A 15,762-nucleotide genomic window follows, 5' to 3' on the forward strand; every position below is an offset into this window, starting at 1 on the left:
TTTAAATACAATGGACCAAAGTTTTTTGTTCAAGGTACTTATAGTAGGTATTATCATATTTATTATCACTAGTCAGATAGGTAGTTACATGGTTTGCTGATCAAACTGTTAAGTAAGTAAGTAAGTAAGTAGGTAGGTACTTACTTTGGTAAAATATTGGTATACTAAGCCGAAACCTACATGTGCAGCATGGTATATCTAAGCCCAAAACTGAAATCAGAATTTGGAAATTCGCGAAAAAAAATATTCATTCTCCATAGTAAAAAGTCACGTGACCTACATAGTTTCTATGGAAAATTAATATTTTTTTTCGCGAATTTTCAAATTCTGAAATCAGTTTCAGGCTTAGATATACCTACCATGCTGCACATGTAGGTTTCGGCTTAATATACCCTTTTTGCAACACCCTGTATAATTTTTACTCTTAACTTTTTATATTTTGTAAAAAATAAAAGTTACTTAACTACCTACGTAAAATAATATCTCATGCTATATCTTACTGAGTTTATACAAGGTACGTAAGTAAGTACTTTACAGGTACTTACCTATTTAACTATAGGTATAACTAGTTAGTTAACCTACGTTCACTCAGAAATGCACTTTTTTTAGGTAGGTACCTAAATTTTGAGGTACCTAGGTACCTACAAAACCCTAGAAAATAATGAAAACTTATAATATGTATTATGGTGCGAGCACGGTGGTTTTCAAAAGTGACTTTTCATGAGATTCATGACTGTTATTATTCTGAGTTATATTCGAGCGCTCGATTTCTTTTGTCACTGTCACAGTCATGACATTCGAGTGACATTCAGTGTTTGTGGTGTTAGCAATGACAAAGGAATAAAGAGAGGACTTGGCATAAAAATCGGTATTTAAAAATATATCGTCGTTTCTTTTTAACTTATTGGTGTTATCCTACGTAAAAAAGGACAACAGTAGTTTTGTCTTTGCCTAAAATTACAACATTGCGACCGGTATTATTCTCTTTATTCCTTTGTCAATGGGTGTTAGTCAACTGCTCAACTGTCAGTTTCATACTCTGTGATTTTGATTCCGGTTTTTTGCATTTTCATCCAACTCTTTTTAGATTTTAGTGAAATTACCCCTAAAACTAATCTAAAATGGTAAGCATGTGTGAAATAATACATTCCGCTTAGTGTATAAAATCTGTCCCTACAGTTTTCTTGCGTTTTCGGCGTATCATTATTTGCACAGTCATTGCTGTGCATAAACAGGATTCTAGCTGTTTTTACAGTTGCTCCAAGTTTTAAACTATAAAACAAGCTATTGCCTTTTAATACTCATTTCACCTACCAAATACCTCAACGTATTTCATCACCAAACAACAAAAATCATAAAATGCTAACCTCAAAAAGACAAATGAATAACAAAAGGAGTCATGATTCTTCCAGTTCCGCAACCAGTACGACAGTGACGTCACGGTGTGGAGCCCCCAGGGCCGCCTGCACCAGGTGGAGTATGCCATGGAGGCTGTAAAGCTCGGCTCAGCGACTGTTGGTCTCAAGAACAAACAGTTTGCAGTTCTGATTGCCCTGAAGCGGGCCGTGAGCGAGCTGTCTGCTTACCAGAAGAAGATCATTCCTATTGATGAGCACATTGGCATCTCCATCTCGGGGCTGACTGCTGATGCTCGAATGTTGAGGTAAGTTTATGGTTAATACTACCTCATAGTCTTACCTTATGAGTATCTAATATATCTATTGGACACACGAAAAGAGCCTCCTTGAGTGACATTATCCATGGCAGGCATCAACTGACACTGTTCTAAATAAACACTTGAGAAAACCAGGTCTTGTGTTTATCACTTTGTGTCAGTGACAAAAGAGATATCTATTCTATAGTTGTTGTCAATATAAAGATGAGAATGGATAATTATTCCTTTGACTATACTTACTCATTGCAAAGTCAGTCCATAAATCTAAAATACCCAACTTTACGTTTCCCAGCCGTTTCATGCGCACCGAGTGCCTGAACTACAGCTACGCGCACGACTCGCTGCTGCCGGTGGGCCGCCTCATCACCATGGTGGGCAACAAGATGCAGATCTGCACGCAGAGATACGACAAGCGCCCACTCGGAGTCGGCCTGCTGGTTGCTGGTTATGATGTAAGCAGTTTTGTGTCTTTTCAATATTGATTTACTTAGGGGTTATCTTACCTTTGTAATAGGGATAGGATACATACACAGCATATACATACACGCCTAGTAAAACTAACTATATGATCTTGAGAGTTACAGGTGAAAGGTAGAGCTGAAGAATATGGTATAGAACTATAGATATTATACACAAGCTCTGTTGCCTCCTGTTTTACTGGGGTTGTAAAGCATTCCTGATCCCTCTATTAAATTCTGGTGCAAAGAAACTTTATACTTCTTCAGTGGCATTGTCAATCTGAAGGGGACATATTTACTTACCCTAGACTTTACTTGCTGTGGTATATTTTGAAAAAAATTCTAACAAATACCATATAACCAACAAATCAACTCCTGATTCCAGGACCAAGGCCCCCACATCTACCAGACGTGCCCGTCTGCCAACTACTTCGACTGCCGAGCCATGGCCATCGGGGCGCGCTCGCAGTCCGCCCGCACATACATGGAGAAGCACCTGAACACGTTCCCCGACTGTGACCTGAATGAGCTGGTGGCCCACGGGCTGAGGGCTCTGAGGGACACGCTGCCTAATGAAGTGGATCTGAACACTAAGGTACTGATAACCTATTATTATGGCTACTTCACATTGCTAAAGTATGAGTAAAATCGTACTGATTCCCTGCTTTCACGTTTTAAAAACTTGAGTTATCGTTATGGCTAATGTATGTAATTTTTTATCATCTTTCATATTTATATAAACCACACAAAATTGTGCTTTATTCCCTAGCAGAATATACCAAATGTCTCTTAGTCAGTTTTATGTTTGTCCCAATGTAAAGAAGAACAATCAATGTTGCAATTTCTATTCTTTTGACTTCCCAGGGAATAGGATGTGAGTCTATTCTTCTGACACATTCAAGACCTGAGACAAAATGTCTCTACATATAAATCAGCGGCCTTTGGCTCTTTTATCAGAGTATCTTCACGTTGCTGTACCATCTAACCACCAACCAATAACCACCACCCCTATCCCATCCACAGAACGTGTCCATAGCCATCGTGGGCCCCGACACTCCTCTCCGCTTAGCCGACGAGGACACTCTCGCTCGCTACCTGGCGCTGGTGGAGGGTGAGGAGCGGCGCGGGGCGGCGGCGGGGGGCGCGGGGGGCGAGGGCAGCACGCCGCCGGACCAGGAGCCGGCGGTGCCGCAGGTATAGCTACTAGGTGGAATACTGTAAAATATAGGGTGTTACAAAAAGAGGGTGACTCAGGGGCTCAGGGGGTCATTCTGAACCACTTTTGTTCTACGAGTTTTGAAAATTCACGAAAATTTGGCCCCTTTCCGCTTAGAATACCCTTTTTGGCACAACCTGTATAGCATGAGTCCTATGGCTGTCAAAAAAATACATTGTATTTGTAGTTTTTTTATTGTTATCAAAGGAACGCCAACTTTTTTTACCTGGAATAAGGATTTGTCAATGGGCTTATGCTTTTACAAAGTATACTTACCAAATTATATTTTCAGTCAAAGTCAGAAAACACGGAGGAAGCTGATGTTGTTGAAAACATGCATCGCTTCGTATAACATTCGAATTAGATGCGAATATACTTATTGAATCCTTTATTGCACAAATACAAACATAAGTGTACAAAGGGTGGACTTAATGCTATAAACATTTTCTACAATATACGAGTTTGTATAGCGCGGAACTGATGGTGGTGGGAGAGGAGTCGCCATCTAGCGATACACGCGCTGCACTAGCTCCGCATCATACAAATATGCTCTGATTTTTACTGTGCGAACGGTTCAGCAAAACCTACACTAGGCCCTCTGCCTGTCTCTTTAGCGCCATCTATTGGTTGACGGCAGTACTGAGACGAGCTGAGTTGTAGATAGTAACTGCAAATGAACAAATTTGCGAGTAGATGTCGCTACTAATCACTATGTAGTGTGAGTTGCGTCGTTAGTTGTGTTGTGAGCACTCATATTCACATAAGATATGCAGGTCCTATATTCATAGACATGTGTATTACAAATAATTAATTCGGGGTTTATGTATCAAGGTAATACATCAGACATCTTGAGGAGTCTAGTCTAGATAAGCTTCATGCATAAATCCACATTAGACCCGCGGAATGGTCCAAGGTCTTGGGTCTATTTTCTAAAATAGAAAAGTTTACAGCGTTAGGGTTATGCTCATAGGTTCCAATCGGGTGAACAAGGTGCAAGAACTGACACCCTCATAAATAATAGAATAGAAGCCTGGCCCAAGGCCAGTGGCCTTTACATTTATCACCGACGGCAGCGGGCGATGGAGGTTAATTAAAAATGTATTAGAAAGAAACAGATTTTCTACGATGCAAATTGAAATAGGGTTTCTACCGACTGTTGAGTAAATAGTGGTGGAAACTTGTCTGGTAATTACGTAATGCAAACATTGAAATTTCAAACGTATTTGCTGTCATTAAAAATACCTCAAAGTAGGTACCTACTGATCTGATATGGCATCGGCATGGCATCTACCTAACTATCAAAAGTCCAACACAGTAACACACAATCATCAAAAATGTACAACACCAATCGATAGACTAAAATAGATTCCCAATCTATGTCCGGCATCGGACTTTTACTGGCACTAATGTTAACATACATTAAGGTACCAATTGGCTGCCGACGACATCAGGTTGCAGCAAGCGACGCGACGTGTCGCAACTTTACTATTGGTTTCTACGTATTTATGATCGTCTAGTATACCTACGTTTGAAAGTTAAAGTTTTCTCTGAAACTTTTGACAGATAATGTATAATGTATGTAGATGACAGAAGAACACATAAACTTTTTCCTTTACGTTAATTGCAAAACTCCAAATACAGGCTTCGCATGTGTCTTCAAAAGTTATGCCGATAGCCACCAAATCAAGAAATACATAGAAACCAGTAGCGACGTTGCGTCCTATCGTTCGAAGCCAATTGCCACCTTTATTAAACACACATTCAAAACTGCCCGTAGTTAAAAGTCAATATTGCCTCACCGTATGAAACCTAACATTTGTTTGTTTGTTTCAGGTTGCCATGGAAACGGAGTAAGCGATGACGATAGACTACAGGGTGCTGCAGAAATGGATAAAGCCGCGTCTGAAGGGAGATCTACTAAGAAAAAATCGGCTTTCACACCCTGTATGTTTATGAATACGCATTACTGGATTTCCACCCTTTCCGTCTTGTGTCCTAAAGATTCGCCTTGGCCAGTGCTTGGTTCTTTTGTGCTATAAGGGATTTGATAAAATTTGAGGCAAACTATGAGTATATATTAGAGCCATTTCGCCAAAAAACTACATTGTTATTCCCCCTATTTTCATCGAGGGTTGAAAGCAAGCTTTGAACTATAGGGTTGCATCATCATAGCGAAACAATGAGTATACTGACTGAGGAAATTAGTAATACTAATCAATCCCTATCCATAATCAACCTTTATGTTCAGAATGGCAGAGTACACGTTTGGTTGCTTGAATCAATTAACAAAGCCTTTTAATGTTATTATTTCCGATATAAATTAGCATCGCTACCTAATCCAAATACTCGTGCTTTATGTAGTAAGCTTGGCTTTTCATATTTTTTCTCAGAATAGTTTAAAATGACCGAGTACTGGCCAGGGCAGTATTATGAAAGTGTATAATATGCGGTATTCTTATTTTATATAATTTCTTCAAAATAAAACAATTTAAAAAGTATTTAAACCATATATTTTATTATTTATACTGTACATTCATATAAAAACATTTCTTAAGATTAAGTAGGTACATAATATGTAAAATTTAACATACGTAACGTAATGTTTTGATAGTATCTTAAACATTTATTAAGGTACAAACTTTGGCACTACCAAGATTTTTTTATACTTAGATTTTGCCAAGAAAATTTTATATTTACACTTCAATTATTGCAATCAGATTTATCTACCAATCAGATTCATCATTCTTTTATAAAAACAAATAAATATTTTTATTCATGAATTGCTTGGAAAATTACATATTGTTGATACTTACAATGGAAGATGCAATTTGACTAGGCCTAACTTAAAAACGGATCTTGGTGGTATGATATTCCATATTTGGTATCAAACTAATGATTTCAAAATGATTAAGTATTATAATACCTATCTATGTAAAGCTAAAATTATACACGTAAAGTTATAAAACAGAGCACCAGTTAGTTTAAATTGCAGGTGATATATACCGTTATGGTAATACATATTAAATATAATATTATAAAATTTATGTTTAAAAGTATTAGGTAATAATTATGTGCTTTACAGTCAACTGTATAGCTTATTTTAAGTTCGATGATGATTGCCTTACAAAATAATCGTGAGATGCATTCAGTCTAAGAAAAAAACATGCACGAACAGTCGAACACTTTTGTCTTTCAAATTTAATCTTAGTCGCATGGTAATTTTCGTATATAAACTCTTTGGATTCAAATTTGCTTTCGGGTTAAAAATGTGTCATACAAGAGTGTCTAAAACATAAGTTGAACCGCTGTACTGAAATACTGGCTCGGGGGATAAAACTGAGTTTTCTGGCTCTAATATGGGTACATAACTGTCTTGCAGAGCTATCGGTTGTCTACTAGACGTTTCATTCAGTTGCTTTTCCAGAACTACATGTTGCAACTCCTCCTGTTCAAACTCTAGCGTCAACTCTTCCAGTAACTTTAGCCGGAGTTCAATCTCTTGATCAGACTTGGATATTTCTTCCGCGTTGTCTTTCATCTCTTTCGCAGACATTTCTAACTCCTGCTCTATCTTGTCTATCAGCATTGTCACTTGAGATACGTTCTCGCAACTGTTTGCTTTGTTCTCGTCCATATATCGTTTCACTTTTGCCGTCAGTCTCACAACCAGTTCTTCCTCTCTGTGTAGTCTTTTGTTTATGATTGCGAGTTTCTCCAGCATTTCGATCTCTTCTCTTATTCTGGCTAGCTCGTCGGTGGACGCTTCGGAATCCGTGTCTGTCGGGGCCTGCATGAGCCTTTCGGAGTTGACTTGGCATATGTCGGTGAGTTCCTTAGTGAAGTAGTGTTCCCTCATGAGATGTCGTTCTCTTCTTGATTTGTGTTTGGTGTGTCTCCTGGGAGGCGTGCCGCTGCCGACGCCGACTCCGCTGTCGCTGTTGCCAGCTTGGCTGTCCTGGACCTCGTTGGCTCGTCCCAAGTCTCGAAGGTACGATTCCAGGAGGTAGTTGGTCCCGTGTTTTTCCATTCGGCTCTTATGCGTTTGGTCCTCCAGCTGGTCAATCATCTTCTCCTGTTCCCTGGAAACGAAATGGCTAATTTCAATATGTTTGACCTGTTAACGGGATTGTTGCGGGGATGCATGGACTGAGGACTGTGAGTAAACTAAAACATATTATTCTGTTCTATTTAGTGTGCGTAGTAGAATAGATAACATAAATAACGTATCTATGTATATCTCCTTCCCAAATGTACCTACTCCTACCGACGCTATACGTAAGTATTCGTAACAAAACACGCATATTTATTCTTACAAATCATTGACCCAAACCAAAACTCCCCAAACACAGAAAAACACTCAATTACCTCAGCTTATCCAGCTGTTGGTGTATAGTTCTGGTCTGGTGCTGTATCACGGACACCAGCCTGGCTGCTGGATCCTTGGTGGGCGGGGGAGGGGTGGAGGTGCGGAGGCCTCGGCGGCGCCGCCGGCGGGTGCGGGAGCCCGCGTCACTGTCGCGGCCGCTGTCGTCTTCGCCGCCGCTGGATAAACGCCGCAGGGATAGGCGGACCTGGTTGGTTGATGGGGAATTTATAGGGCCTTTCGTTTATGGTTAACGGGTTTGGGAATGGGATTATGTCGAAATGCTCCGCTCATTCTATGGTCATTTAGGGTATTTGGCTTGGAAAGGCAGATTGGAAGATAGATAGATAGATAGATAAAGCGTTTATTTGATCCACTTTCTTACATACACAACAAATCACAATTACAGATATATATACACATTTGTACTTATAACTAGGTAAATAGTAGCTATGATAAAGACAGGTTTGTACTTAGCAGGTTGTGTGTTGAAGCGGACCAAAAGGGTGAAGTAACTCAGCGTGGATGTTTACTCCAGGAGCAAACCGCTGATTTTCAGTTACCTCCCATTTAATTGTTCCAAGGGTGCCGAATTACATAAATTGTGAGCAAAAAAAAAAAAACTACTTAAAATATATTGTTTTGAAGAAAAATTACCTATTTTAGTTTGATAATGTTGTAAAGGTGTGCAGCTAACCAGCAAGAGACACAGGGTCGTACTCAGTGGATGACAGAACACCCACCATAGTATTAATATTGCATGAATGTATTTATTGTTAGACGATCTGCGCCGGATGTAACAAAAATATAGAAAATATGTAATGAATAAATAGTTATTGTAGATAGATGAATAGTATTAAAGTATTCAGAGGCTTTTGGCAGTAAGTAACACTAAGTAAGGATGCTGCTTAGGTCCAACCTATGGGTCCAACAACTATTCACCTTTTATCAATTTGATAGCTTGGCATCGGAACCAAAATTGAATCAACTTTGAGCTGGCAGCTTACACAATACACAGGCTGTCTCCAGCTGTAGACCCTTTATTTCCCGATGATGAATAAGGATATTTACCTCATGCCGAGCGTCGCCCCACGCCGCCAGCACATCCAGCACGGGCACGTCGGGCGGCAGGGGGCGCTCCACGCCTCGCCATCGCTCGGCCAGCACCCACTCTCCTTCCACTACGCTGCCGCCTGCTGTGGACAATGTTTGTGGTTTTAGGTGAGGATTCTGGGAAGCTACTGATGGTAGGTACTTTGGTGGGTATCACAGCTGTTATAGAAACTGATCATTGCACTGAAGACCCTAATTATTTTAAAGCTTATTTTGAAAGAAATTCTCAACTCATCGTGATCACCTTTTGAAGACAGTTCACATCATAACAGGACCAAGAACATTCAGTTATAGTTAGTAGGGGTGAAATCGGTTCTGATGGCCTCATTAAACGTATTTTATGTCTTTTATTACTTACTTATTTAAAACGGGCATTACGAGGTAGCGTTTCAGTTTTTAATGTCGGGTTTGACCTACAATAAAGTTATGACTCCCACGCCTCAAAACTATAAAATCACACACCCTGTAACTAAGTATAAGTAGTACTTATGTAGTCATCTTCGTGATTTCTTTGATGAGTCACGGCAAAATTTTAGTAATCTGATGAATTGATAACTTTTGATGAGGCTATTATGCCTATTGCCTACATACTGCCTTATGGCTATTATCCTAACGAGGTATGGTTTATTTAGGCCTAGTCAGCTATTTGTCTCTGAAACCCCAGAAAGACCAGGTTTCTGGACTGGAGAAACAGGAGCAAACGTCTTTCCAGCATCCATACCGCCCTTACCTTAAAAGAAAATAGCCTTTACAGGGTCGATGTATCTCTGCAACTACGCCGCTCCTACCAGGAAGTCATGAGTGTTAGGGAGGTCTTTCCAACATTCATACAGCCCTAACCTAAGGAGGCTAGTCTTTTCAGCCTCGCTGCATTTATGTGTTTACCCCGCTCCTACCAGGGAGACATGAGTGTTGGGGCGGTTTTTCCAGCATTCAGACCGCCCTTAGAAGAAAAAGCCTTTCGTCCAAATATTTAAGCACCACGCCGCTCCTACCAGGGAGCCATGACTGTTAGGGCCTAAAGTCACCAGTGTAAGGGTCTACCTTCCGGAGCGCCCTGCAGGGCTCTGACCACGTCGGCGCAGGTGGTGGCGGGCCGCACGCCGCGCACCCACAGCCGCTGGCCCCGCGCCAGCACTTCCACCTCCTCGTCGCTGTATTCTGACGATGATGATGCTTCCATGGTAACTGCGGGCAAAGGGGGGTTAGGTTAGTCACATTTTCATAATAGGTACAGGGTGTTGCGAAAGGGGACCTAAAAGTGTCTTCTGCGCATAAGTTAAGGTTCTTTCTAGTGTGCAGTAACATATGTATAAGTTCGAGTCTTTTCGTAATGAATTTAGGTTATTTGCAGGTTTAAATTGTATGAAGATATTATTTAAAGGGGTTTAGAAGCAACTTGCTTATATAGTAACAAAAGGAAGCATGAAATGTGAAAGACAAGAAACTCATTAAGTCACTTGTGAGAATAAACGGAATAAACAGATCCACAATAAGACAGACTTGACTGATTTTCAGATAGGTACCTAGGTAGGTACCGACCTCTCTTTTTATGTAAAAAAAAAATATAGTGTACCTAACTAGTGTAAGGTGATTCTATCCAACGCTCCTAAACAAACGGCATTATGCGAACACCGAAACCGACCTATATTAAGGGGATGCACAAAGCTCAAACGCCACCCCCGCGCCCCGAGGGGGCGCAAATGCTACAGGGGCGCGGTAGGGGGCGCTACGGAAACTCGTAATGGCGGGTAGACACGAATTTCGTATCACTCAAATTACTGCCGTGCTAATGTTCGACACTCCTATAAAATGAGGAATGCCGAAAAAGGATTGGCTGTTTTGTTATGGACGTAGTGGAACGATCGGTTTCTTGCGACAGAATAGAATATGTTACATACAGCTATAGTTATGAAATGAATACTGATATGAAGCTCACATTTATATTTATAAAATGTTTGTACCTAACTACGAAATAAAGAGATCCGTAGACGAACCAAAGCAATCGACATAGCTAAGCTTGGGGGAGGCCTTATATTCAGCAGTGGACGTCCTATGGCTGAGATGATGATGATGATGATGAACTACTAGCTTTTCCTGGAGTCCAGAGGCTCTATTCGTCCACTCTATCATATGAATTTGGTGCCCTTATATTTTTTTGTTGCAAGTTGGTTATATTCAAAGCCCATTTATTGCATAGTAGAAAACCCGGCCACAACGCAGGTAGGCTGATATAACAGAGTGAAACACCTTACTGTTATAAGAAATAGGCCGCGGGGCGAGCCTTCCCGATGTTGCCAAGTCCCGCCCCGTTTATACCCTTAATTCTGCGCCACCATAAATTTACTAAATTGCAACTGCATTACGCGAACTGCAAAGGCGATGCAAATATCCGCGCTCCCGGATTTTATAGCTGGTTATTTCCTCCCCTTAATTGTTTATAAGCAACAGTAGACAGTATATTATTGTGTTCCACCTACTGAACAAACGTACACCTACGCTTTAACTTTACACTTTGGATATTATAATGGTAAACCTGGAAAGTATACGTCATACCGTTCAACTATAAGATTGATTTAATAAATAAATATGTGGGGACATCTCACACACGGCCATCCGACCCCAAGTTAGGCAGAACCTGTGTTATGGGTTATGGGTGTCGGATAGCTGATATATCCATATACATAGATAGATAGGTACATATTGAATATATAAACGACAACCAGACACAAGACAAACACAAATGCTCATCACACAAATGTTTGCCCTGGGCGGGATTCGAACCCGCGGCCCCCAGCTTCGGAAGCAGCTTCACTACCGCCTTAGCTACTTTTTAAATTAATGTGCTAGAACGACTTCTTGGTCTAGGTACTTATTATAGTTTTATATATTTAGGTATGTACTTATAAATTTTTACATATCAACCACCCCCTCTCTTACACGTCTAGCCCTGAAAGTTACCCGGGGTGCCAGGCGCCGCCCGCCTCCAAATTGCAAAGAGGACGAACTTACTTTTGCAACTTGTATTTTTCATGATACCCATTTCGTGACTATTAAACTACTTTGCTCTATGCGTAGACAAAAGTTTTCAGCCTAATAGTATGGGAATTAAGTTAATTTGTCTAGACAAAACTTATCTTGTAGTTACGGACGTACCTAACTATTTGGTGACGGGCCAGTATATGTACCTACCTATTATGATACATACACTCACGGGCAATGAAAAAGTTTCACCAAGCACCAAATTACTTCTAAACTTTGCAACATTGAAGTACATTTAACAAAGCATTAGGTAACTAGGCATCCAACTAAAAACGGTAATATTTTATTCAAATTTTAAATTAAATGTTTGAAATAAAATTGTTTGTTTGGCGTCGGAATTTTGTGAGTGGAACTTTTTCATTTCCCGTGAGTGTATTATACTGCATAATACTTATGTATTATTGAATTTAACAAAGTAATAAGTAGAAATACCTGGCTTCACTATAGGTTCGAGACTTAAAGGTGGATAGTTAAGAAAGCCTAAGGCGAATCTGCTACACTTGGCATAAAAACCACAGGCTATGGTTGAAATTAGACCCGTGTTTAACATGTAATGAGGCAGTTAAGTAGCTCTTAGTGTTAGGGAAATAGTTCAACTGACCACACTTGTTCGTTTTCAAGTCACGCTACTAAGTAGGTAGGTGCCAGCTGGCCCTGTAGCACGGGGCGCTATTAAGACGTGACAAGAGTTCTCCGTCGCGCTCGCTCTTGAGGCTGCGCGATGTGAGTGAGCGCGATGCAAAACTCTTGTCACGTCTTAAATGCACCCCGTACTAGCCCTTCTGAATTAGTTAAATGCAATGGACCGATTCAGTTAGAACGATAGGCAAGACAAACCGATTGTGATAATTTATAGAAAGGCACTAAAATATGAATTAATTATTCCTGAAAAAATCCTTAAAATAATTCCTTTAGATTTCTTATAAGTAGCCTATTAAACATGTTTTTAAATATATTTTAAATAGTTACATGGTCATCTTGAAGGTAGAGTCAAAATTAAACGTCTCTTAGTCATTTTTAGTTCACTTTGTATACTTGTAGACAGACGGTTTCATTGCTCAGAGACATATACTTAGTTTAAAATTGACAATGTAATGATCGTGAACAATTTCTTCCAGGCAACCTGTCGAGGGTTGCCAGCCAACTCGCAGCATGTCGAATACTTAGTGCCAGTTCTAAGCTCGGTGTAAGTTTAACTATTATTATTAACTTCTTTGCTTTATCGCCGCGACACGCGATGCCTTCAGAATACTCCGAACAGTCGTGTGGAAAAGATTTATCGATATCGATAATTTTTATAATTAGGTAGATACTATTACCTAACCGGGGAGCCTCCTGGATTTTCTCCTGTTCCTTTAAATAGGTTTTTGCTCCCTGCTTCGTCAGCGACTAAGGCGAATCTGACTGGCTAATCATTGGACCACGGTGCCAAAGTCAAGTCTAGCTCTAATGTTAAATTGGATGTATTTAATAGTTTCTCGACACTGAAAAAATCTCAGTTTCCTGAGTTTAAAACAACTTGCAACCTTCTGCATCAATCTAAGATGATCAGAAATATTAATGCGCAGACTAAATTGCCCTACAGAATTAATACGCTACGGAGAGTAGTTTAGCCGATCTCACCAGCGGCATCATTCTTCATTATACAAACTTTGATGAACAGGAAAACCTTTTATCGATAACACAACAGCCAACCCTATTAACTACGCAAATTATCAGTAGCCCACCCAGTAATTGCGGAGCCGTCGGCTATGAGCAAAAAGCACGCAAGGACGAACCAAATTACACTGGTTACCTGCACAAAAACCACCTTGTTCGTTGGAAATACGGGCGAAAAGTTCTGGTTAGTTTTTTGCTGTTGTTCAGAGCGGATGTTGGTGTATTAGCTTTGTATCCATGGATACAGGATTGGTTTTGTTCTCTAATTACACGGAGTGTGACGGATATCCTCTAATCTTGTCAGCTGGAGCCAGGGAGGTTCACAGCTGGTCGGGGTATTGACATGAGGATTGTGTAAGTTGTTAATTGAAAGAAAACTACTTCCTTTAGTGCCAATTTATCCATAGTCGGTTAGGAGCATAACCAGGGAGTAGTGGTTGACTTTTGACACATCTGTTATGAATTATAAATGGAGATGGCGTTTAATTTATAAATGAATCCCTGTCGGTTAGATAACCGACTTTGGGGAAATTGGCACTTATAATCCCATAAAGTGTCTTGACACCACAGATCACCCCCAATAGATTCCGCCTACAAGGCAAGCGACGCGCACCACGCATTAGCTCAATAAGTAATATAGAAACAAAGCTTGACAGCGCTCCTTCAGTTCTGACCAAAATTCAGACCCGCGCGTAGTGTGGAATAATAAACTGTTAAAAATCTTTTCCAACGAAAACATATGACATTTTAATGCCGTTTTGTGGTGTAAAGTGGTGTGGGAAGTCTTCTAAGACTTCAAACTTCCAAAAAGATGGAATTACTTTCCACCGGTAAGTGAAATCATAAAAAAATATTTTATTATGTTAGTGAAGCAAAGGTCAATATATAATGGTTTATTAATAATAGAACTTACGCTATGCGTTGATGTCTTTTGAAAATGTCTCTTTCTCACCTGCGGTAATGAGTATTACCTGTCCTTTTTTATCAAAATCACGCGACACTACTAGTGTTGTGTAGCGCCGAGTTCCGCGCTCAAGTTTTTATCGATCATTTTAACATATTTCAATTAACATGTAAAGATAATAATAATAATTATAGCTTCAAAATACAACTTGTTAGTTTATAGAGTATATTTATTGGGTCGGGGGTTTTTTATAAAAATGATGTTGGGATTTTACACGGCAAATTTTCTTATTTTTAAAGTGCAAGATTAATGCGGAACATTATTGTAATCGTTTGTTTTAGGTTTCCGCAATGACCTGAAAGAAAAAGCAAATGGATAGATGCAGCACATCGTGGCGACCTTTGGTTCCCCTCAAAGTTCAGCGTAATTTGCTCAAAGCATTTTAGTGAAGACAATTTCTACCCATTGAACAGCAATTCATTTTTATTATATAGATTATTAAGATTATGTAAATAAATAATTTTCTCAAGTAAAACATTTTTATTTTCTAATTTAAAAAAAAATTATTTAACCTTACTTTACTGTTATATAATTTTTGTGACTTTAAATTTGTAGTTCGGAAAATCACAGGTCTTTCGTTGGAATTGATTCGCTATGACTATCTATCGATTAGTTGCTAACTCTGTGATTTCGGTGTCGCATCACTAGATCGTGGATGCGTTCTAGCGCGATTCTGAATTAGCCAATCACACGCCCGCTTGTTTGTTCCCCGCACACCCTTCCTTCCTCTAAATTTGGTGAGTTCGGTCCAGTGCAAATGTCGCATTAGGCGGAATCTATTGGGGGTGATCTGTGCTTGACACCGAGTTATTATTAAATATGTGCAGTTTTCCTTTATTTTTTATTGCATGAAGGTAATATATAGTTTTTATTTACAAATCTGAGCATTTAGCTGGTATGTACGACCTATTTTCTTAAATGAAAAAGGTAAAACAAAGTAACTGGCAACACTAGAAGCCAGTTTCCTCTGAATCTAAACCGTATAATTATCATTTAGGTAGGTCGGCACGAGTCAAATTGCTGACCCATTAGGTCTTCTTAGAAGCAGAAGCAATTTCTTCAAAATGCTAATTTGTTCGCGGGCTGAACACCAAAATATAAGTTAATTAAGCAGTTTAAAGCATGCTTTTGTTTTTTTAATCAAGTTGTAAAAAAATGTACCTACCTATCAACTTCCTACATAACCCTTATATTTTTTCCAAGGAAACTGCATGTAGATATTATTATAGGTTAGGAAAATTTTATTCGTGTTTAAAATCAATCAATCTCTTT

General features: G+C 39.5%; 2 protein-coding genes across 8 annotated transcripts in view; one reads left to right on the forward strand and one right to left on the reverse strand.

Moving 5' to 3' along the window:
* The first annotated feature begins 1,004 nt into the window (after positions 1–1,004).
* On the forward strand, positions 1,005–5,847 carry LOC105397929 (proteasome subunit alpha type-1). Its single transcript, XM_048625286.1, has 6 exons — positions 1,005–1,124; positions 1,413–1,663; positions 1,968–2,127; positions 2,519–2,728; positions 3,157–3,327; positions 5,183–5,847. The coding sequence occupies exons 1-6, from the start codon at positions 1,122–1,124 to the stop codon at positions 5,201–5,203; spliced, it is 816 nt and encodes a 271-aa protein (XP_048481243.1). The 5' UTR covers positions 1,005–1,121; the 3' UTR covers positions 5,204–5,847.
* The window catches only part of LOC105397928 (ras association domain-containing protein 10), an 88,469-nt gene continuing 78,549 nt past the window's right edge, over positions 5,843–15,762 (reverse strand). For 4 of the 7 annotated variants that reach the window (XM_048625284.1, XM_048625282.1, XM_048625283.1 and 1 more), the window contains 4 exons: positions 9,870–10,013; positions 8,784–8,908; positions 7,715–7,920; positions 5,843–7,443 (listed from right to left, as the gene is read on the reverse strand). In XM_048625284.1, coding sequence (XP_048481241.1) covers positions 6,621–7,443; positions 7,715–7,920; positions 8,784–8,908; positions 9,870–10,008 — 1,293 coding nt within the window. In that variant the 5' untranslated portion in view covers positions 10,009–10,013 and the 3' untranslated portion in view covers positions 5,843–6,620. The remainder of the gene's footprint in view (positions 7,444–7,714; positions 7,921–8,783; positions 8,909–9,869; positions 10,014–15,762) is intronic. The other 3 variants (XM_038120315.2, XM_048625285.1, XM_038120314.2) reach the window with 3 other exon arrangements.

The sequence above is a fragment of the Plutella xylostella genome, chromosome 14 (assembly GCF_932276165.1).
Source record: "Plutella xylostella chromosome 14, ilPluXylo3.1, whole genome shotgun sequence".
Lineage (NCBI taxonomy): Eukaryota > Metazoa > Arthropoda > Insecta > Lepidoptera > Plutellidae > Plutella > Plutella xylostella.

What these genes read in the sequence shown, in the direction of transcription:
- LOC105397929 (XM_048625286.1), top strand. An exon ending in GCTGATGCTCGAATGTTGAG is followed by an intron (nt 1,664 to 1,967) that starts GTAAGTTTATGG and finishes TACGTTTCCCAG; the next exon opens with CCGTTTCATGCGCACCGAGT. An exon ending in AAGTGGATCTGAACACTAAG is followed by an intron (nt 2,729 to 3,156) that starts GTACTGATAACC and finishes TCCCATCCACAG; the next exon opens with AACGTGTCCATAGCCATCGT.